The following is a 22,883-nucleotide window of genomic DNA, read 5'->3' on the forward strand; positions in this document are numbered from 1 at the left end:
GGCGGACAAGGAGGGGGGCCATTGGTAGGAGTGTCATGAAGGTGGAGAGAGTACCCAATGAAAAGGGCAGTGATGTTGGTGAGAGGTGCATGCGTCTGAAACTTGATGCTCTCATGCACACTTGCACGTATACACACTCATGCCCACCTATCTCTTCCGCTCTTTTAGTTGTCTTCCCTCCTTCCTGATTTGTCCTTTCTCTTTCACACACACGGCGCACACATATGAGTGCACAAATTCGCATACTTACTATTTCTTTTATATGATATGCCTAATGGTATAAAAAGTAATTTATTTCATTGTTTAATATTTTAATACTCCTATGCATATTATGATTTTTTTTATTATATAAATATGTGGTTTTATGTTTTGTATCTTCGTCTAGTTTTATTTATGCTTTTCAGTTGTTTGTATTTTTATTAGACTATTTACTTTTTTTCTAATTTGTGTTGGGTTGCTTACTTATATAAGCATTGGGTACCTGTTGGGCTATTTGTGCCCATTCGCAGAGAGATAAGCCTCGGATTTGGGGTACTTGGGGATGTGCTGGCGTTCGACATGGATCAGCACGAACCTGAGCCTGAACCCGGTGCAATGGCTAACCGGACTCATATCTTGGACCTTAATATGAGATTTCTTAACTAATTACGAGACCGTTAGCCTCCACACTGGTGCTCCAGGAGGCCATCCCTTGACACGAAAATGGCCGAGGGACCATTTGGTTTGGTGTAAGTGGGTCAAGGGAGAGCCCACTTCGAAAGTGGCATATGCTCTCATGGGCCAAAGCTATTGGGCCTTTTTTTCCATTAAATTGGGCTAAAGAGAAACTTAGCTCAGGTCCACTTGCGATCAATCAGCAATCAAATATCCCCAAGCGAACTCTCCTGGCCCGAATTGAGTTCGGATGTCCAATTATGAGCGACCCGATAGGTCTTATCTGTTACAAGCATTAAAAACAGTCCCTTTTTCCCAGCTTAAACATTGGTTTTATTTTTCTGATACAAGGAGGTAAGCGGCTTCTGTCTGCATCGTGGCCTCGTGGGTTGGTTTTCTTTCGGCGGCTTCGGCTGATAGGATCTTTGTTAAAGATTCAAGAGAATATGAAGATCTACCAACCGTAGTTGCTGTGCCTAATGAAGAATAGGAGAACCTCCTGCAGCAAGATAAAAAGAAGAGTGGCGAGGAAAGCAAGAAGAAAGATAAGACTTGAAGCGAAACCGATAGCATTCGGACAAGAGCCATGATGGAGTCCCTTGGTAGAAAGGGGAGTAATTCTACCAACTTTCCGGATTCTCAATGAAGTGTGTTATCTGGAATGTTTGTGGAATGAATAAAAGAAGTAGATAGAGAGTAATAAGATCTCTTATCAGATCTCAAAAAGTGGACTTGGTGGGTTTTGTTGAAACAAAAGTTCAAGAATTGATAATCTGGTTCCATGCTCAGCCACTTGAGCGAACCCCACTTATCGATTCTCTGAGTGCAGGTAGGGCCACGGCCCGTCATGACACGACGCACTCTTGTGTAGACGTCACATTGCTTCATTAATCAATTCCCTGATGTTTCTTTCATGATTATATCAACTTCCTACTACAATACTGTAGAAATGGTTATCCATTGCATCAAGATTCAAGGGACCATAACATAAGCTGGTCCAGTTGATTACTACATATATCTCATTATATTTCAACGTCTCTTTCGTCAGTTTTAATCTTATCGATCGTAAAGCTCTTCCCAAGAGGTCAGTGATGATTTGATCAAGTCTTAAGCAAGCTGAGTTAATAGCTGAAACAGGCATTATCTGGCCTCATTAATCAGCCCCTCACAATTTGTTGAAGTACGTTAATAATTTAATCCACAAAGGTGATTGGTTAACGAGAAGGCCAGCGGTTTCACCGTGCTAAGAAGGGTGGAAAGAAATGTTATGTAAATGCAATCATTGATGCATCCATCTTACTTGATATTATTATATTTCTTTAAAAATCTGTCGTGTTGCTTTCATTTTTTTTTTTTTTTAAATACAGAGTAGACCTACTTGTTATTAGACCGAGTCGAGAGATAGAGCTGGACAGTTGACATGGAATATCTTATCGATTTATAATCATAATTTTACAAGTTTACATATACCCATTTGCCAGTCTTACTAAAGAAAAGGAAGGAAATATGAAAAAATAAGCTAGAAGGCAGCAAAGAATGCGACAGATACTTCTCCTCCAGTACCAGGATGCTCTGCTTCCAAGATGACGGTGATGTAACAATGTGCAGAAATATACTTCGCAACCAGAACGATACGACGGCATCCTAACCTTCTAGACATCTCGTCACGTACTCTTAGAGCCTTTCTTTCTATATATTTAAAACCAATTGATAAAAGAATGATATGAAGCACCATCCAATTATATCTCGTTAGTTATGGTATTGGTTTCGTCCTTGTTTCCTCACAATCATCCTTGTATATCCATTGTTTCTTGAATCCCCTTCCCAACTACATCCACCTATCAAATTGCTGCTCAAGCCAGAAACATGATCCAAGACTTCACGTTTCTTTTATAGTGCCTTGACATGAGCTAATGTTTTTGGTTCGGACAATTTTTTTTTCCTTAAATGCATGAGTTGCACAAGTTTCTTGTTTCTCGATCAAAATATCCTACGGCACCGTCTTGTTCTTCACAGCATTGTCTATGTTGCGGTGAGAATATAAAGGCCAGATTACAGGAGTGTATAAACATCAACTAGCATCCGAAAATAGAAGATCCTGTAGCTCTCTTGGAGCTGAGGCAACAGAGTCCCACAAATTCTTCCTTCAAACATCATAATGGATTAACTTCATAAACTTGAATCTTTCTCGTTTATATCGAAATACAATAATAGATCTCAGTAAATAGGAGTAAAATGAAGGACTCAATCAATAAATATGCTGCTGATAGGATATGGACATGGTGATTCCCCCATATGACCCTTGTCTTGACTGCGTGCGACACTTGGTCATTCATTAATAAGAGGAGGCACTTGGTCTGATTCATTTCTCCCAAGAAAAGAAAAGTCAGAGAGAACCTATGATCCTTTGAAAGATCTTTGCTTAAAGCAACTTCCTTTCCATATTTTTCAAGCAATTCAGATTCCAAATGAGGTTGGCTGGTAAGTTGAAAGAAAAACCCCCCGAGGAGGATGGTTTGACTGTGGATCCCTTCTTCAGAATACCAGTCCTCGCCCTATTGTTTGTTCTAGTTGGAAGTTTTTTTTATGGAGATGATCCGCACGATCATTCATCATTGACTTACGAACACAAATTAATTTAAAACCATATTAAAAAAATCTCCATTGCTTCTATATTTAACCCATGCAAATCTATGAATGTATCTCAATGACCGATATCACTCGGGACCTTTATTACCTAAAACAAACAATTTCAGACCTCCCATTTATGCTTCAGAGCAATAAATTTTAACACATATGGTGATAAAAATGCACAGAGTGCAAAAACATGGTGCGATTGCTATTGAGATGGAGAGATTTGAGGAGATTTTACGAGAGCGAACTTAGAAGTAAAATTGATAGCCAAAAAAGGCATACTTAATTTATCATTAATTAAGTTGGAGAACCAGCAGTATATAATGGTGGATCACCTTTGCAGTTTGCCTTATAATAAGTTTTATCTTTCGAACAATCTATCATTATGAATCCCCTGATATGAGTCTCCTTGAAGCCCCACCATTATAGCAATCTATTGCTCGAGGACAATCAAATCTCCACTGTGACTGAATTGAAGACGCTATAGCAAATAGTTAGTGAGGTTAGAAACTTCCTCCCGAAAACAAGTCGAGGAACCTCGAGGACTCCAGGGAGATGTTAAGGTGGAAGAAAAATATCAAACACAGCTTTGATGCCCGCTAAGATAATAGCAAAAATTTAATAACCAAAATTTAAAGTGAAAAGGAACAAAAGCGAATCATGGAGATCGACAGAAGAAACAAAAGGTGGGATTTGGTATTTCCACCCATTTAATTCATTCCCATAACGACCCCGGAAACATATAAACAGAAAGAATGGAAAAACCATCCCCTTTAAAGAAAGGACAAAGGCTTGTATTTCAAAAGGATAACATGATTCTATAAGAAAGTATATTTAACAAGGAAACAAAGGGGGCCGGGGGCCGAAAGAAAGAACAAAAAATTCAGAATCCAACCTGAAATTCACATTTCTAAAGTTCCATCTAACGAGCAACTCCTCTCCGACTTATTTGAGTCGAAACGTCCTAAAGAATCGGGGACTAATCTTTGGGAACAAAAGAGAAAAGAAGCAGCATATATAGTGAAGGAGAAGGTGAAGGAAACAGCAAACCAGTCAGAAGGCTTCGAGATCAGCTCTTGAAAGATTGGATCAACAGGGAGAAGCCGGACATGGCTTGCTCCTTGTGCAGTATCTCCTCTTCGAGCCACAGCCTGCTCTCCAGTGCGCTCCTCGTCCGAAACATGAACACGGCATAACCCCCCGAGGGGCTGCTGAACCACCAGTCATGCAAGTCCCACATCATGTCCACCGGCGTTCCATCGATAAATATGGTCTGATTCCCTCTAAAGTTCCACCTGAGCCTCCTCACGTACACCACCCTCTTCTTGTCGACGCACACCGACAGCTCCGATTCCTTGGCGTCCCAACCATCCTCCTTGCACCTGATGGTGATCTCATGATCCCTCCCATCCTCGCGAAACCGAGCCTTGGTCGAGTGAAGGGAATGCCCGAGGACCTGCTCTCTCCGACTAAACATCGAGAACTCGGCAACCGGGATCTTCTCCTCGAATCGTTCGATGTAGTCCCGGCTCATGTCGCCGAGCAGCAAACCGAACTGGGCATCGACGATGATCGCGACGTAGAAGTCATCGGTAGGCTCGGGCCCCGGACCGTACTTGGCGGAGGAGATGTCCCAGCGGAGATCGACGACAGAGCTACCCAAGGCGTAGGACTCGCTCCCTTTCTTCTTCCTCAAGAGCCGTGAATTCATTGAAGTAGGCTTCCAGTCGCGGAGGGAGGGGCTGTCGTCGACGCCGATGGATAAGGCCGGGCCGACGTGGCTCCTGGACCAGGTGACCCTGATGAGAAATTCCTTTCGTGTGGAGAGCCGCGACCTGTACAGGCAGGTGACGGCGCTCTGGACCGACCTGTTCTCGGGGGGCGAAGAATGGCCGCTGCCGCCCGAGCAGGAGGCATCGGAGACTTTGACGGCGTGCTCGCTGAAGCAGGAAGCGAAGTCCTTCATTGTTGGAGGAAGGAGGAGGAGATGGCTGGAGATAAGGGATTTCTTCCTTGTTTTGCTCGCCATCGGTCTTTCTTTGAGTTCAATGTCGGTCTCTCAACGTTCTATGGCTCGAAACCAGAACGGAAAGGAAGACCAGAGGGAAGGAAGAGAGGTGAGGGAAGCCAAGGGAATCTCTTGGCTGGGAAGTACGACATGGGGGAGGGAAGGGAAGGGAGGAATAATCTTGGCTTGCCTTGTTGCTTTTCATGGCCAGTGCAAATGGCATCTAAAGGAAAGACTTCTATACTGGCATTGGACTTGGTCTAATTACGGTCCTAATCCCTGTACGCTTTTGTCCCCCATGGCGTGTAGAAGGAAGGAGAATCACACTTGGTTTAAAAGGAGGAGGTTGTTTTCATTGTTTTCAATTCTTTCCTTCTCATTGCGTGAGGGCTGATTTGCTCGAGCCTGGCGTAAATAAAGGATTTGGTGGCAAGCAATTAGGGAAGGCAGGGTTGCAAGGAGGCCTAAGAGGAAACCGAGTATATTTATTCCTTGAGGTGATTGGGCTAATGCGTCACGAAGGAGGGGATTGGGTCCACAAAGATTAAACACGGTCAGCAGACCCACCAACTCCGACCCATCACCCCAAGGCAGAAGGCCAGAGGAATAATGTGAGGTTGGAACCTTGGTGAGTAACTCCTCTCATTTCTATTTAATGTGTCCATGGGTTGTGGTATACCACAATGGTAGCTAATATTTTCGGTATTGATAGCATTTAATATACCAACTCTCCTTATCCTTGATTCCAAACACATGGCTGTGCCTGTTTATGAGGGAAGCACTGCATAATTAAATTCATGTCATCACCTAAGTCGTCATCCCATAACTTACTGCATTAGAAAAGTATGCAGGCTCTGCTCGGAGGTTTTTCCTTCAGAGCCACCTTGATTGTTCGTGATTCCTGAGATTAGTGATCCCAAACTGAGATGTTTGCTGTAGTTTTCTTGGGAGTACATTCGCAGACTTGCTGATAAAGAAAGTCTAGAAATGATCCTATTGAGAGTATTTCAAAATTCTATTCAAGTAAGAAATACGGTCCTCCACTTTTAACAAAATCTTTTGCACCTTTGAAGAACAATTTTTTATTTTTTTTCAAAGTAAAAAAGACAACTTCTCTTTTCTAATTTAGGGATAATGATTTTAAAAAAGAAAAAACAAATCAGAGTCCCCCAAAGCAAGACTCTCTCTTTAATGTATACCATTTTTAACATAAAGAAAGATCCCAATTTTTCTGAGGAGAAAAAAAAAAGGCACTGCAATCCGACATAAATAGCACTCCTCATTGATGATTTGGAGAGTAAGGCACTACAATCTAAGCAAGATGAGTCATGTCTTTGCAATAAATAACGCCCAATATCATACCCACAAATTCAAAACCAACAAACTGTAGGAGGAGAGCAAGAACGACACGCATGTTACTGGGTTGCAATTTTGCATGAGAAGGGCTCAGGAAACTGAAAAAGACATAGCAAACAAGTTGAAAGTCAATGTCACACTTGGTCCCATAACCATTACTGCTTTTCAATGCTCGCCATTTGCACTATTCCAAAAGGCATTAAAATGAGGTATCACTGAAATGAATTTATTTTTGCTGTCCTTTTAGTATTCAAAGAGATGTGCTGAAACAAATAGTAACCGGCATGGTAGAAGAACAAAGGATAATGATCCAAGTTCTACAAAGATTTATGCACATAGGTGTTTAGTTTTACATCAACTATATACTAGATAAATTTTGGATATTTAATATAGGATCAAGAAACCTAGATGATACTTTTTGACTAGCTTTTGTTTAAAAAAATCTGAATTATTACAAATGGTATTAGAGAAAATTCGACTTATGGCTTATGTGGATAGGAGATACTACTGTATAGGCTCATTTGGGCTGATTATGAGCTGATCTTGATATTTATGATTAGATTTGGATGGATTTGGATTCTTAGTCTAGCAAAGTATTAGAGGTTAAACAAAGAGAGCATGTAGGGATCTGTGCAAATGTGTATTTAGTCTCATATCAGCTATGTAATGAATAGATCTTGAAGACTTATACAATTCAAAATAACTCAAATAATATCTCCCATCTATCCTCTTTGGATGAGATTCTTGAAGCTACATCACAGCCGAAAAGGTAATTGCTTAGAGATGATCGGACAAAAAAATACAAGGGCAGCCTAAGTGCGCTTTGCAATCAACGAGGGCCTCTAGTTGGTCTAGATTAAGCTGACACAATGGATGAGATCCTCAGCTGTCTATCATTTTCTGGTAAATTTTTACTCCATGTACCACAAGAAAATTGGTTCGAGCTCACATTAAATTCAATACTTGATTTACCAGTTCCATCCGTCTAAATGAAGGGTATAATGTATGGCTAATAAAAGATGTCAGAGGGTATATTGTGAGAAAATTAGTTGCTCCGCACGACAAGGTACTCAACTCGGCACCGAATTCATGTCAATGGGTTTTACCAGGGAGGGTGGAGGCTTGAGATTTGAGGGCGATCGTAGAGAAGCTGCTTCACCTTCGAGCTTTTAGAGAGTGGGACCTTAGATTTGAGGACCATGTCTTGGAATGAATAGGTTCAAACCAACTCGGCAGACCAAGCTAATGTGTTAGCTAATAAAAATTCCTATCAGAACAACTCGGTGGATCATGAAGACGGGGCCTCCCGTCCGCTCCTCACAGGAAGCCGCCAAACGAATGGAATGTTTGTAGAAGGGAAGAATGGAGCCACCTCCCCTCCTCACATATTACTGGCTCTGCATTCTGAGTTCTCCGGAGAATTGGCCCAAGCACCGGAGAGAAGATTTGGAGAAGCAGCGAGCGACCGTGACTTCATCTAATGGGCAGGTAAGCTGGTGGTCATATATTTGATCATTTACTTACCGCATTCAATGGAATACAGAGCCATTATACCTAATCTTGTTTGCATTTTAAAAGCAAAGTTGAGAAAGTGAATGCCTCCAAATTTTAAAAATAAATGGAAGCAGGAAAGGGACATGTAGTTGGTTGTTTATACGGATATCAACTTGGATGCTTGTGCCTCCTGTCCAGTTCACCTTGCAGCTCCACCTTTCTTTTCTTCTATTTTTCTCTTTCCTAGCAGTTCTGCTGCTTTCTTCTGAATGGTTGGGTTAACTTGTTCCTTGATATGTGCCGTGTTTCACGACTTTCTGGTTGCAGGTTGAATCATAGATTACGTACTCGAGAGAAATACGAGCAATTTGGACAATTTCCTGTTTTCTTCAAGAAAAACGGTGGAATGCCGCATATGGATCTGAAATCCGAAGCTTCTTCCCAGCCTATGCGTTGACGAGAATGGTGCCAACCGGCAGAATTATGTTGCACCGCACGTATAAGACCCTAAGCAATTGACTGATGTGGCAAACTCTAGTTAAATGGCTGCTGGTCTCTTTTCATAAGATCGGGATCGTGTTGGGGGGGCAAGATTTGTGAAATACTTTTCTTCATCCACGTCCCCAGAACTTCAATTTATTGAATCTGAAATGATGAGGACATCAAATCCAGCAATGCATGTGCAACCCAACAGGATTTATCAAGCCCACCAACTGTTAGATACCTAGAGGAAGCAGCAGCCATTATTAAAATCCATGCACGATTCAAGTAAAACTAAATATTTGATCAGTATTATAAGCGGACAGTCATTATTAAACCTAAAGTTGACACAACGATTTAAAATTCGGGTGGCCCTTCCAAGCAAAAAAATAAAATAAAATTATTTAAGTCAGTTTTCTCTCCATTGGTTGATGGACCTGGAACAGAGATCATGATGTGATGGGCCTTTCTCAGATCCTCCCTTGAAACCATTGACTGACCACAACGTGGACTTCTAGTTGAGGAAAGGACAAGTTGCAAGATCTGATTCCCTTTCCCTCGGAAAACAAACCAACTCAATTATCTGGATAAATACCGCCGCCTTGAGCACCAAGATGTCCTAAGACCATTGCAGCAGCTGCAGCTGCAGCAAGCTGCTTCTAGAATGGATTCGCTGCAGAACTTATGTTTCTACCACAGATTTCCCACCTAGCGAGTTGGGGCAAAAAGACTGGAAAAGCAGGGGAATGCTGCGTATAACCTAAAACCTGATATGATATTCCAGATACAGAGTAAGGGAAGAGAGATTGCAAGTACTCTCACCAATCTATGGATTGAGATATCAAGAACTTCTGTAACTATACAGAATTAACCAAACATGTCGTACAATGGTAGTACATGTTGCTCCAAGCATTAAAATCCGGAGGACTGAGATAATTCTAAGATCCAATCATTCTTCCTTTTCATGGGAGAATGCAACCTCGTTGATTACTAGCCGCTATCAACAGGGGTAACTCATGCAGCTGAAAGGTTATAACAAGAAGAGCAGAAATGATGATATAAAATTAGCCAATGATTTCTGATTTAAAATTAACTTATGACATTTGGAACAGCTCAAGGCTGTGAGAACCATTAGACTGCTGGGCACATGTCACGCCCCGGACCCGGATCCGTGACACGGCCGTGCTATTGCCGACTACCGCCCACAATAGCACGCAGCCTCATACCTGGGTAACAGGGTAGTCAAACCAACCGAATCTTTTCATATGAAAGCATTCTTAGTACAACATGCTGGTCAGTACCCAAATACAGATATTCTATGTAGTTTATGTACACAAAAGTATACTTGCTTTACCCCAAAAGAAAGAAGCCCTGATACCAAATTAACGTGTCTCTGGCAGCTATCAGTGGTAAGGATCTGAAAGAAAAAGTAAATGAACGGATATGAGCTACACGGCTCAGTAAGTAATCATACATAATCTTACCGGATCGAACATAATGGTAACCATGTTTATGCAGGATTTGAGAAGCTGACATGCATATTCATCTAATAATCATCATGGCACAATAAGTATGCGATTTAAACAAAGCAGTAGTGCAAATCACAAAAATTTTCATAATATATGCATATGAAACCGTGCCCCCGGCATGCCGTGGTCCTTTTTCTCTCGGATGCTACTGCGAGGTCAGACTCGACCACTGGCGGGGCCAGCTCAGTTACTATTCAGCCACTAGCGGGGCAGGCTCAGTTACTATTCAGCCACTGGCGGGGCAAGCTCAGTTACTATTCAGCCACTGGCGGGGCAGGCCCAATTCCAATTCAGCCACTGGCGGGGCAGGCTCAGTTACTATTCAGCCACTGGCGGGGCAGCTCAGTTACTATTCAGCCACTGGCGGGGCAAGCTCAGTTACTATTCAGCCACTGGCGGCTCAGTCATTCTCAGTAGCATCTTTGAGCCCATTATAGTGCCTCTGGGCTAGCTAAGACTTTATAAACTTACATGCATGATTAAAATATCAGTATCATCATGTTGCATACATAGCCATAGCTTCTGGGATCATGCAAGTTACTTATGCATTGTAACATATCATGCATGAAACATATATTCTTAAAATAAATGCTTAGGAAACATTAATAACATGACATGATCCATAACAGGATGAGGACAGGTTACTTACTTTCTTCACAAATCATGTATACAATTCAAATTGTATGAAAAACACTGGTTCATCTTATAAAATGTAATACAAGATCTACGATAAGATTAAGACAGATTACTTACTTTCTTCACAAATCATGTATACAATTCAAATTGTATGAAAAACACTGGTTCATCTTATAAAACGTAATACAAGATCTACGATAAGATTAAGGTAGATTACTCACTTTCTTCACAAATTATGTATACAATTCAAATTGTATGAAAAATACTGGTTCATCTTATAAAATGTAATACAAGATCTACGATAAGATTAAGACAGATTACTTACTTTCTTCACAAATCATGTATACAATTCAAATTGTATGAAAAACACTGGTTCATCTTATAAAACGTAATACAAGATCTACGATAAGATTAAGATAGATTACTCACTTTCTTCACAAATCATGTATACAATTCAAATTGTATGAAAAATACTGGTTCATCTTATAAAATGTAATACAAGATCTACGATAAGATTAAGACAGATTACTTACTTCAATTCGCTTTCCAAATTGCTCAAGTCCAGGTGACAAATCCTTAATCACCTAAAACAACATCATAGGGTTTACATTATTCCCCATTCATTTATTATAACATCTCTTAGTTCATCATACTATGAACTTACTTGCTTGGATCCCATCCAAGGATTTAGCCCAAGTCCAATTTGAAGCCTTTGGGGTTCGATTTAAAAACCAGATTGGGTCCACATGGGTTGATTGGGTTTTTTAATTAAAGGATTGGGCCTCGTTTATAATTGGGTCCAACCTTTTCTAGCCAATTGGGTCCTCTGATTTGGTCAATGTGGCTCATCTGGGCCTGAGTCGAAGTTAGCCCAAGGTCAATTCGACCTTCTGTCAGTTGAATTGGGCATGAATTGGGCCTGATTCACAATCAATTAGGTCTGCTGAGACAAACTCAGCTTAATTGGGTTCAAATTCAACACCAATTAGGCTTAATTGACCCGTTTAACTCGATTGGGCTTGAATCAATCCTTCATCGGATTCACCCAAATCGAATTAAAGAATTTAGGCCTAACGGGTTTCGGATCCGGACTCGGATCCGACCCGCTAGGCAGACCCGTTAAGGATCTCTTTTCTTCTCTCTTCTCTCTTTTTTTTTTCTTTTTCTTTTCTCTTCCTTTTTTTTTTCTTTCCTTTTCTTCCCTTCTCCTTTTTCTTTTCTTTTTCTTCTTTTTTTTTCTTTTCTTTTTTTTTTTCTTCTCTGTTTCTTTTCTTCTTCCCGAAGTTTCTTCTCCTCCCTTCTTCTCTTTCATCCCAATCTCCCCTTCCTCTCTTCTCCGACGAAGGGAGGACGGCGAGCGGAAAGGGGGGGATGGCGAGCGGAAGGGAACGGCGAGCGGAGGGGAGGATGGCGAGCGGAGGGGGACGGGCCACGACCGGCGGCGTCCGCGGCCAAGCCCCGCGGGATCCCTGGCCGAGCCTGCGGCACTCTCGGCCGCGCCTGCGTCGACGGTGCTCGCGGCCGAAGCCGGCGGCCGCCGCACACGACGACGAGGATGAGTCCCCTCTTCCTTTCTTCTTTTTCTTCTTCCTCCCTTCACCAACCTCCCATATTCTCTCTCTCACTCCCAAACCCTCTCTCTTCCTCTCTTCATTATTCCCCTGTGAAGGAAGAAGGGGAGTTTGGGAGGGCCGAGCCACAGTCGGCGGTGCCACGGCTGGGCTCGCGGTGTCCACAGCCGCGCCTACGGCTGAGCCCACGGCCGCGCCTGCGACGGCCTTCTCTTCTCCCACGGGGAAGAGACGCCGGGGAAAACCAGTGGCAACGCGGGATGCCCGTGGCCGTTTCCCACGGCTGTTCCCCGTGGAGGTCGTGGTGCTCGCGGTCGGAGCCAACGGTGTCGCCGGCGCCGCTCGCGGCCGCATGCAGTGAGCCCTCTTTCTTCCCTTTTCTTTCTCTCTCCGTGTTTCTTTCTTTCTCTGTTATCCCGATCAAGTCAAGAGGAGAAAAGGTAGAGGGCTTACCTAGCTTTTGGAAGAAGCCACGAGCATCTTCTCCGGCGACGGAAGTAGGTTTGGCAAACCCTCTCTCAGAGAACAGAGGAAGGAAGGAGGAGGAAGGGGTACGGTACACACACAGAGAGAGAGACCTAGGGGGCTGTAGCCACCTTTAGCTGGGGTGAAGTGTCACCCCCAGCTTCCCCTCGTGAAGGGCCTAACAGCTGGGCCCTCCACAGCTTCCCAGCTGTCCCTACCCTAGTCACATCCATCCTTAGGGTATGGGATAGCAGCCACCAACAATGGGCTCTAGTTAGGTCCATTAGGTGTCCTGGCCCAATGCTCAAGTACGGGCCCAAAAAGGTTTTGGGCTCAAATTGGGCCCGGATATTACAGCACATCTCAAGGTGGAAATGCCCTTATGGTGGATATCAAAAGTTATTAAAGAACACATACTTCCATATCGCTAGGTGGGACGGATGTCAAAAAAGCGAAGTAAAAACCTATACGTCAATCGACAGGTACCGAGATGTCAGCTTCATTAACAGCATGACCTTCTGTTTGGTGTGGATGCAGAGAAGTGATGTTCGGAAAATTTTAATGAAGCAGGAACACATGTGGAGCATCGGTGGAATTATATCATAAGAAATATCACAAAGATTATCCTTTGTTATTTTCTCACAAATGTAAATTTCGTGGTTGAGAAAGAGGAAGCGCACAGAGTTGCATCAACCTTCTGCTACGTGGCTAAGGGCTTAGACCTATAACCAACCTATTGTGGTTCAAATCTAGCCCGAGGGTGACCACACCGGAAAAAATCGGAGGAGCCATCGGAGTGCGGAGAAAGACGAGAAGAGCCACCTCTTACGACCGACGGCGTACCTGCACAAAGCCTCACCGGTATTTTCGGTGAGGGCTCTCCAACGATCAAGTTAGTGTTGAGTTTTATAGATCCAGCCCAAAAAAGTCCCTTAGGCATTACCTGTTGGAATTCTTTATAGTTCCGAGAGGAGCGTGTAGATGGCGGAGGTATGGCCCGTTCCCATCATGAATGGGAGTGGCGCGCAGCCAGAGTCTGATTGTGGCGCGCGGCGGAGTCCGTTCTTGGAAACGGTAAGGCATTTGACAGCCATGGCAGGTATGGCCCGTTTCCATCATGAGAGGAAGTGGCGCGCAGCTAGAGCTTGATTGTAGCGCGCGGTGGAGTCCGTCTTGAGAACGGTAAGACATTGACAGCTATGTCAGGGCATGGCCAGAGTAGCACGTCGTGGTAGTGTCGCAATATACGGCCACGTAGGAGGACGAAGACATGCACATGGGTGCAGTGGTTGGCGAGGCCGAGCTCGTCGAGAGGTTGCATCAGGCGTTCGGCAAGGTTGGCTAGACGGATGCTGAGGCCAGCCTAGTATTCCGAGTTCCAAGGTATGCTCGGTGGAGCACCCCGAGCTCGAGCTTCGGGGTGTATTACTGGAGAGGGAGCCCGAGCTTAGTCGGGCGCGTCGGCGAATAAGGAAGGCGCTCCGAGCTTGGCCGGGGCGCGTCGGTGAATAGGGAGGGCGCCTCGAACTTGGCCGGGGCGCGTCCCCCCCCCCCCCCCCCCCCCCCCCCCGCGCCGCGACTGACCAAGAATCTAGAGCTTGCAAGATAGAACTAACCAAGGAGCGTGGGTTCCCAAGTTTTGCTGTTCGGAGGAACAAATAATATTGGATTCAGATATTTTTGCTGAAATTACACGACTTAAATTGTTTGGGTCCGTCTTGTGTCAGGGTCTCTGGGATGTAGCTGGACTGTTCCCGCTGGCTGTTCATGACCTTTTGATGCTGATAGCTTGTACATGGTGGAGTAAAAGCAGGGACGTGGTCCTTTTTGTGGTAAGAAGGGACACGGACTTTAGAAGACTTCAAATCAATTACGCCCATAGTTTGTTTTGCAGCCATTATTTTTCCCCTCTATCTTTTGTTTGCAACTCTATTTACAGCATGCGGAGTTCAGAGACAGTAACTGTTAAATAATATTAAAGTTTTAAAGCTTTAAGCGGAGGCTGCATTCTTCATGATTGACGGAATTCCACAATCTCTTCTTCCCTCTTTCTTCTTATCCTCTCTCCTCTTCCTGATCTTTGGCGATCTATTCGACATTGTTCTCGGACTTCAGAACTCGAGCCTCTAAGAAGCAGCATCAAGCTTCTCTAGGACTTGCTCTTTAGAAAGATCAAAGATGAAGTGTAGAGACTAATAGTACTATAGAAGACAGGAACATGAACTTTACTGGATGCCAAAGTGTTATAAAGAATAGAAGAAAGTACTTTCTCCAATTTTAGCAGGTTTCCAATCAAAGCAGAAAGCCATTCTGGATGTAGGATAGAGTGCTCATGTTGGGACTTCCTTTATGAACAATAGATTAGCTCAAGAGTCAGAATAGCTAGATAAAGCAACTATGTGAATTCAACTTTTTAAAATTACTATAATACATCTCCTTTTTCGTTCCTATTTTTTTCAATTTGAAAATTGTATGCATCGTTATGACATGCTTACGTGATTACATTGTCCAAGTTGCAATTAATTTAGTAAGAAATAGAAGAAGGATCCCTGCAAGTTCAGCTAAAACTCCTCGTCATTTGTTGTTGCTCTCGTTATGGGTATAGACCACCTTCCCAAATGTGCTGTGTAATTTATACATCGGATGACGCCTCTTCCTGATGGCCCATCTGGGAAGTCAATAACGCTGACACTACCAGCATCTAGATGAAAAGATCCCATCCATTCTTCTGTCAGATTCAGACAATGGGCTATCAGTGCTATATGAACAGCAGGGTGCCCTACAACCACCACATTTCCTTCCGTTTCTGAATAATTAGACATCTCATCGAGCAAAGATCGCCAAGCCTTCTTTGATTGATTCCATAATTCTGTTAGGATGCCATCATCAAAGCCATATAAACAACCTGACTTGGCTATCAAAGTTTCCATTGAATTCTGTTGAATATCAAAAATCAGTGTCAGAAACCAATTGCTGTCTTGAAAAATTAATTAAGCTTATAAAAATCATGCTTTGCTATGTAGTTTTCCATCTCCAAGAAGTGATGATCGGAGCAACCATAGAATTCATTGACAGAAAGCTTCAAGTTTGCTATAACGAAAGAGTGCCTTCTAAATAAATTAATTTTTAGCCTAAAGTTTTAAATGATGCTAAATCTTAAATTTTGACCTTCCATGCTTGCTGAAGTACAGGCTCAACTTCAAGGTCTAGCATTTTCTTCACTTCTACATAACGAGGCATACAATCAGCACCCAAGCAATCCGCTGCCTCTTGAACCTACAATCAGGTTTGCAGTTAAAATAGATGACTGCATTGGAAAAGAACGACATTTCATGAAATTAATTGTACTGTTAGGTTTTGGAAAACTTTCAAGAAAGATTCACCTCAGATATGGCCATGGCGGTATCAGCTGAGGCAATTCGTGGGCTACAAATTATACATTTCACTTTCAAGTCTAGAAGTAGTTCTGCAGTTTTCTGTGACTGCAGTCAAAGTGGTCCAGAAATGACTGTATCAATAATACATCAGCTTCAATATACTAACAATGAGGGAACCAAAATGAGCTACCTGTATAACCCCAAGCATGTTCATGGGTTCATATCCCATATTGGGGAAACCGGCCTGGAAAGTAGAAAATTGAAATCATTTTCTTCATTTAGGATAAGGAAAGCTTGCAAACTAGCTCCAACAACCAAGAATGAGCTACTTTAAGCAACACTCAGCATATTTTTTTTTAAAAAAATCCACATTTTGAAAATATATAATGGTTAACAGTTGCTTATATGTGCACATGAACAAAAGGATTTAGGTCATACAGAATAAGAATAAAATGAACACGGTTAGCTCTGATGAACCAGAACAGAAGATGCTGAAACATAGCTTTGGCATTATGAACAAGATCAAGCACTGTTGAAACATATGATAGTTCTACGTGATACAGATATGCAAATGCTCTGTCAGCACATCCCTGTGTCACTTGATAATTGATTCCTAACTATAGTTAGGTTCAACAATTGTGCATTGCACAGAGACATCTAGCAGTAGGCATTTGCTGAACTTATTATACATGTTAGAATGTATCCACAGAAAGTGTCCACGCATACTCTTTCTAGAATATGGGAACTCATATATAGCTGTGTAAAGAGTACTAATCAAAAGGACAAGCACCCAGATTCCCACAATTCATCAACATAGCCAAGCTGGCACACTAAGTGATGGAAGAAGAATAAGCTGACCATTGAGAGGCTTCATATGACAAATATTTTAGGCATTAGATACTCCAAGAGAAAAGATGTAGCATTAACTGATCATCACCTTTTCCATACCTCGGTGTTGCTCTGTGTTGCCCCATGGCAGACCAAAATGATCCGCCTATTGGTTTTTCTTCCTCCAGAACTTCCAGGAGCAATGGGAGAATTTGGAGTCTGCAATAGCATAAAATTCATGCATTATTACCTTTGCACAAGCTTACTAAGATGATGAGAATATGAGCAAGACAGATCAAGGATTTACTAATGTAATGTCACGAAAGTAACATAACAATGCAAAAAAATCAAAGCATGTTACTAGAAATATTTAAAAAATAATAATCAAACTGTAGATAGAATTGCCAACTTGCACACAACATATGCCTTGCACACAACATATGCTACCGCCCATGACCATCACTAAAATCCTTTCTTTGCCTAGCATAAGATAAACTACCAACAAAGCACATACAATTAAGCAGGACAAAACAAAGAACATGACAAGATATTTATCTACCAATATAAAGTAGAGAGGAACCCCAGACCACTAAGAAAGGGATTTCATCAAACAACTGCTTCATTTCAGTGATTGGTTGTTTTGATCACAATCAGATATTCAAGGACCATACAAACACAGTCACTGATTGCACATTCGAGGTGATACCAATGAGGCAATGTGTCATGTTCTGAGTATTTTCCCTCTATGCTAAGATAAAACGCATATCTTACTGATCAGAGAAAAATGATGGACCCAGGGCAAGCGCCTACAAATGTTAGTCAATTTTAGCACATCATAGCTTCAGATATAAATGATCGGATGGTGCAAGTACCTGATTCAAACGATTGAGGCATATATGTGGAGAACTGACTTTAGGTTGTGGGGTGAAATCCAGCACACTCACCCCACAGTTGCTCTGGAGTAGAAGCCTGAAGTACTCTGTGCCTAGTCCTGGGTGGACAGATATAGGTGTTACGATAGCTATAAATAATTCTGCCTTACCTATATTGCTAAATCATGACAATATTCAATGCGAAACAACATAGAATTAGAATGGAAACCCGGCACCTATTGCAGAGGCAACAAGAGCTTGATTGACTGCATTGTGAGCAACAACAAGCACCGACCTCCCTTCATGAGCTAAGATTTTGTTCCAGCAGCTCTGGGCTCTGGCCCACAATTCTCTCACTGGATAGTGGCCGTCGATGTTAAAATTTGCAGCATCTTTCTGCCACTGGCGAAACGCACTGCCAAACTTCTCCTTCCCTTCATGCTTCAAGAGACCCTGAGAAGCTCAATACATCATAGAATACAGAAACCTTTAGCACCATAGCAGATACCACAACTAAGAAAACGAAAAAGCTGCATCCTTTGCGAAGAATAGGATCTAGTCATAAGCTTCGGGCATTCTTCGCAGACAACTAACTTGGAATGAGTAGAGATCAATCTCCCTCAAGTCGGGTTCTGGAATCATCTCCTCCTTCCGGGCACCCCATATAATTTCAGCTGTTTTCCGGGAACGAACCAGGGGACTGGAGCACAAAGCACGATTCTCGTTCGATTAACACTAATAAAGAATCAAGAAAGCTAATCGAACACATAACATATCAAACCACAGCGTTCTCCCATTATAAAACCAATAAATCTTTATCGAACACATAATTTTCTTTTTCTTTTTGAGATTAGCACGAGGAAAGAAGAAGATTTCCGAAATTCTCGTCAAAAAACCGAGGTCCGAGGAGAGAAAGGGAAGAAAGGGGAAGGACCTGGTGAAGCAGACATCGAAAGAATCGCCGACAAGCATCTGGCGAGAAGTCTCGGCCTGCGACTCTCCCTTGGGCGTGAGAATCGAGGCGTCGGAGCTCCCCTGGATGCGGCCCTCCTCGTTCCACGTGCTCTGCCCATGCCTCACCAGCACCACCCGTTTCGCCTCCCGGATTGCTGGGAACTGGGGGACCGAGTGCCGGAGCTCCGGCCTCACATCGCCGCCCCCCGGCAGCCTCTCGATCTCCCCCAATCTCGAGCAAGACGGGCGGCCGACCCTAGGGTTTCGCCGGTCGAGGCACGAGAGCGGACGAGGAGGAGATACCAATGAGGTCATTTTGGGAAGAATACTTCTAATGGATTTGTTTAACGGACGGACTGCGGAGAGCGGATGGAGATTGGAGAAGGCGGGTAAAGTGACGAGTTTTAAAGAACTCGGCAAGCCGCCGCGATATTTTTTTGGTTTCCGATAACGCCACGTGTTAAGTCAATGAACTGCCACGTTTTATCCTGCCGTCTCCATCTCACTTATCTTCGCGGATCGGCTGCGGGGCGTTCGAACTAGCTTAGCACCCATGCCATGCCAGTACATAGCATTATAGTAAATTATATTCAAAATATTATATAATTTACCAAATTAGTATAATATTACTATTATATTATATTTTTGATGATGAAATATAATATTATTATGATATTATAATGACTACATTTGAAGTTGAAGTCGTGAAATAAATTACATATGTGCAGATTAAAGTATAAATTACATTAAATTTTAAGTTAATTAGTTTGAATTTGAGTTAAAAATAAATTATGAGCATATAATTATTATATATAATATCAATTTTTTATTTATTTATAATAATTATGAATATTAGATATTTATTTCAACCGTTATATTTTTTTTGTAATTGTTACAATATCTATATAATAAATTAAAAAATATCATTTTTTAAGCTTGCAATTGTTTGTTTACATTTTTAGTACCAATTTCTTTGTTTATTTGATTTAAGTAAAATGTGGCTTTTACCTGGTTAATGAGGATGTAGAATTTGAGAAAGATTTGTTTTCCATCATCAACATTGGTATGCAAGTAGTAAAAATCATTATTCTGTAACCTGCAACAAATTAATATACAGCTTTAATGAAGACATCGATTTATTTAATATATGGTTTTTATTTGATTAATGATAATGTTAAATGCAAGAAGTATTTAAATCACATCATAATACTAATATCCATATGGCAAATAAAGAGCTATATGCAGATAGAGCCTCTATTATAGATATGCTAGTTTATAACTCATGACATGCGCGTGGTGTAATTTTTCTTTTTTTTTTTCTATTCTTTCTTGAAATGCAATATAAAATAAACATGATAGAATAGATAACTGGAACAAGCCTGATTATTTTTTTTAAATTATTTTTTGATATCAATATTATGATATACTATTTGTTGCTGGTGGTCCAAACCGAGAACGATTGACACGACGGTGTGAACGGGGTTCCGCCTGAGTTGTCTTGGTTGGTGCTGGTTGCGCTCCACCTTCCGCCAAGGAACCTGCAAACAAGCCTTGCACCACCACCAGGGTGGTGATGGCCCTCCGACGGTCAAGTCAGAGGAGATTGGAGGAGGAGAGATGATAATCACAAGTGGGAGAGAGTGCTCTGGGAGGTATTGCTTACCCCCCCCCCTTCTCCCCCCAGCCGCATATATACCTGGCTGGGAGGTCTCTCAGGGGGGTTTGTTGTCGTGGGGCACGATAGAATGGCCACTGACATGGCCGTTACGGGGCGTCGTGGAGCAGCGCCGGGTACGGTCATGGCAGGGCGTAGTGGAGCTCCGCTTTGTACGGTCGATACAGGAGATCGTGGGCAGCATCGGGTACAGCCGTTGCAGGGAGTAGTGGAGCAGGAGGCCGCGGCGTGCCTCTGGAGAATAGCCTGTCGTTATCAAAAGATCTCCGACTCGGGGTCGGAATGCTGGATCATAGGGCAGCCGACCCGGGGTCGGGCTGCGGAGCCGAGGAGGTCCGACTCGGGGTCGGAGTGCTGGATCATAGGGCAGCCGACCCGGGGTCGGGCTGCGGAGCCGAGGAGGTCCGACTCGGGGTCGGAGTGCTGGATCATAGGGCAGCCGACCCGGGGTCGGGCTGCGGAGCTGAGGAGGTCCGACTCGGGGTCGGAATGCTGGATCATAGGGCAGCCGTAGCTTTCCTGGATACGCGTGCCGATCACGTGGGGCATGGCGGCTCAATTCCCCCATAACAGTAGCCCCCCGCTTCCGAGCCTGGAACCAGAAGGGGAACAGGTGAAGGGAGTGATGTTTCGAGATTGCCGCCATCCTTCGGAGAGGCGCGCGCGCTTCAAGCTTCCCGCCTTCTTTATGGCGTATGGCGGTTGCTGCTGACCTGGCAACCTGAGGATTTCGGCGGACATCCTTCCTTAATGGTGTCGATTCGCCTTTGCAAGCTGACCTCTTGTACCTTTCATTGTCTTTTTTATTTTTGTATGTCGGCGTTTTGCCCAATTGTATGGGCCTCGGCCCTGAAAATTAATGCACGTTGAATATTTCTTCATCTCGCCCTCGTCCTCTTTTTTTTTTTTTAGCTCTTGGTTGCTTCTTGCTGACTTTTGATTCCCGAAGTTCTTCCGGCGCTAGGCCAGGCATCCGAGGGTTAAACCTCAGGAAACTCTTCCGGCGTTAAGCCAGGCATCCGAGGGTTAGGCCTCAGGAAATTCTTCCGGCGCTAAGCCAGGCATCCGAGGGTTAGGCCTCAGGAAATTCTTCCGGCGCTAAGCCAGGCATCCGAGGGTTAGGCCTCAGGAAATTCTTCCGGCGCTAAGCCAGGCATCCGAGGGTTAGGCCTCAGGAAATTCTTCCGGCGCTAAGCCAGGCATCCGAGGGTTAGGCCTCAGGAAACTTTTCCGGCGCTGAGCCAGGCATCCGAGGGTTAGGCCTCAGGAAACTCTTCCGGCGCTAAGCCAGGCATCCGAGGGTTAGGCCTCAGGAAACTCTTCCGGCGCTGAGCCAGGCATCCGAGGGTTAGGCCTCAGGAAACTCTTCCGGCGCTAAGCCAGGCATCCGAGGGTTAGGCCTCAGGAAATTCTTCCGGCGCTAAGCCAGGCATCCGAGGGTTAGGCCTCAGGAAATTCTTCCGGCGCTAAGCCAGGCATCCGAGGGTTAGGCCTCAGGAAACTCTTCCGGCGCTGAGCCAGGCATCCGAGGGTTAGGCCTCAGGAAACTCTTCCGGCGCTAAGCCAGGCATCCGAGGGTTAGGCCTCAGGAAACTCTTCCGGCGCTGAGCCAGGCATCCGAGGGTTAGGCCTCAGGAAACTCTTCCGGCGCTAAGCCAGGCATCCGAGGGTTAGGCCTCAGGAAACTCTTCCGGCGCTGAGCCAGGCATCCGAGGGTTAGGCCTCAGGAAACTCTTCCGGCGCTGAGCCAGGCATCCGAGGGTTAGGCCTCAGGAAATTCTTCCGGCGCTAAGCCAGGCATCCGAGGGTTAGGCCTCAGGAAATTCTTCCGGCGCTAAGCCAGGCATCCGAGGGTTAGGCCTCAGGAAACTCTTCCGGCGCTGAGCCAGGCATCCGAGGGTTAGGCCTCAGGAAACTCTTCCGGCGCTAAGCCAGGCATCCGAGGGTTAGGCCTCAGGAAACTCTTCCGGCGCTGAGCCAGGCATCCGAGGGTTAGGCCTCAGGAAACTCTTCCGGCGCTAAGCCAGGCATCCGAGGGTTAGGCCTCAGGAAACTCTTCCGGCGCTGAGCCAGGCATCCGAGGGTTAGGCCTCAGGAAACTCTTCCGGCGCTGAGCCAGGCATCCGAGGGTTAGGCCTCAGGAAACTCTTCCGGCGCTAAGCCAGGCATCCGAGGGTTAGGCCTCAGGAAACTCTTCCGGCGCTGAGCCAGGCATCCGAGGGTTAGGCCTCAGGAAACTCTTCCGGCGCTCAGCCAGGCATCTGAGGGTTAGGCCTCAGGAAATTCTTCCGGCGCTAAGCCAGGCATCCGAGGGTTAGGCCTCAGGAAATTCTTCCGCTCGCTGGTCGGC

The 22,883-nt window shown here is 44.0% G+C and overlaps 2 protein-coding genes across 4 annotated transcripts; both read right to left on the reverse strand.

Moving 5' to 3' along the window:
- Positions 1-3,961: 3,961 nt before the first annotated feature.
- Positions 3,962-5,873, reverse strand: LOC120107807 (uncharacterized). The gene has a single exon (XM_039121258.3). The coding sequence runs from the start codon at positions 5,315-5,317 to the stop codon at positions 4,358-4,360; it is 960 nt and encodes a 319-aa protein (XP_038977186.1). The 5' UTR covers positions 5,318-5,873; the 3' UTR covers positions 3,962-4,357.
- Positions 5,874-15,210: 9,337 nt separating this feature from the next.
- LOC103697830 (2-carboxy-D-arabinitol-1-phosphatase-like) lies at positions 15,211-19,241 on the reverse strand. 3 transcript variants are annotated; one of them, XM_008779767.6, is made up of 9 exons: positions 18,839-19,241; positions 18,499-18,604; positions 18,141-18,357; positions 17,905-18,023; positions 17,153-17,251; positions 16,395-16,448; positions 16,211-16,309; positions 15,996-16,103; positions 15,211-15,763 (listed from the first exon to the last, which is right to left on the reverse strand). In XM_008779767.6, the coding sequence occupies exons 1-9, from the start codon at positions 19,171-19,173 to the stop codon at positions 15,389-15,391; spliced, it is 1,512 nt and encodes a 503-aa protein (XP_008777989.2). In that variant the 5' UTR covers positions 19,174-19,241; the 3' UTR covers positions 15,211-15,388. The 3 variants fall into 3 exon arrangements, with proteins under 3 accessions (XP_008777989.2, XP_088565983.2, XP_088565984.2); XM_088709857.2 differs by lacking the exon at positions 16,395-16,448 and having other exon boundaries at positions 15,215-15,763; XM_088709858.2 differs by lacking the exons at positions 16,211-16,309; positions 16,395-16,448 and having other exon boundaries at positions 15,238-15,763.
- Positions 19,242-22,883: the final 3,642 nt, after the last annotated feature.

This window comes from Phoenix dactylifera, chromosome 13, assembly GCF_051530095.1.
Source record: "Phoenix dactylifera cultivar Ajwa chromosome 13, Ajwa_hap1_PhDact_Kaust_v1.1, whole genome shotgun sequence".
Taxonomy (NCBI): Eukaryota; Viridiplantae; Streptophyta; class Magnoliopsida; order Arecales; family Arecaceae; genus Phoenix; species Phoenix dactylifera.

What these genes read in the sequence shown, in the direction of transcription:
- LOC103697830 (XM_008779767.6), bottom strand. Translation starts at nt 19,173, where the DNA reads ATGACCTCATTGGTATCTCCTCCTCGTCCGCTCTCGTGCCTCGACCGG. An exon ending in GCCTCAATCGTTTGAATCAG is followed by an intron (nt 17,252 to 17,904) that starts GTACTTGCACCA and finishes ATGCTATTGCAG; the next exon opens with ACTCCAAATTCTCCCATTGC. An exon ending in ACATGCTTGGGGTTATACAG is followed by an intron (nt 16,310 to 16,394) that starts GTAGCTCATTTT and finishes CTTTGACTGCAG; the next exon opens with TCACAGAAAACTGCAGAACT.
- LOC120107807 (XM_039121258.3), bottom strand. Translation starts at nt 5,317, where the DNA reads ATGGCGAGCAAAACAAGGAAGAAATCCCTTATCTCCAGCCATCTCCTC.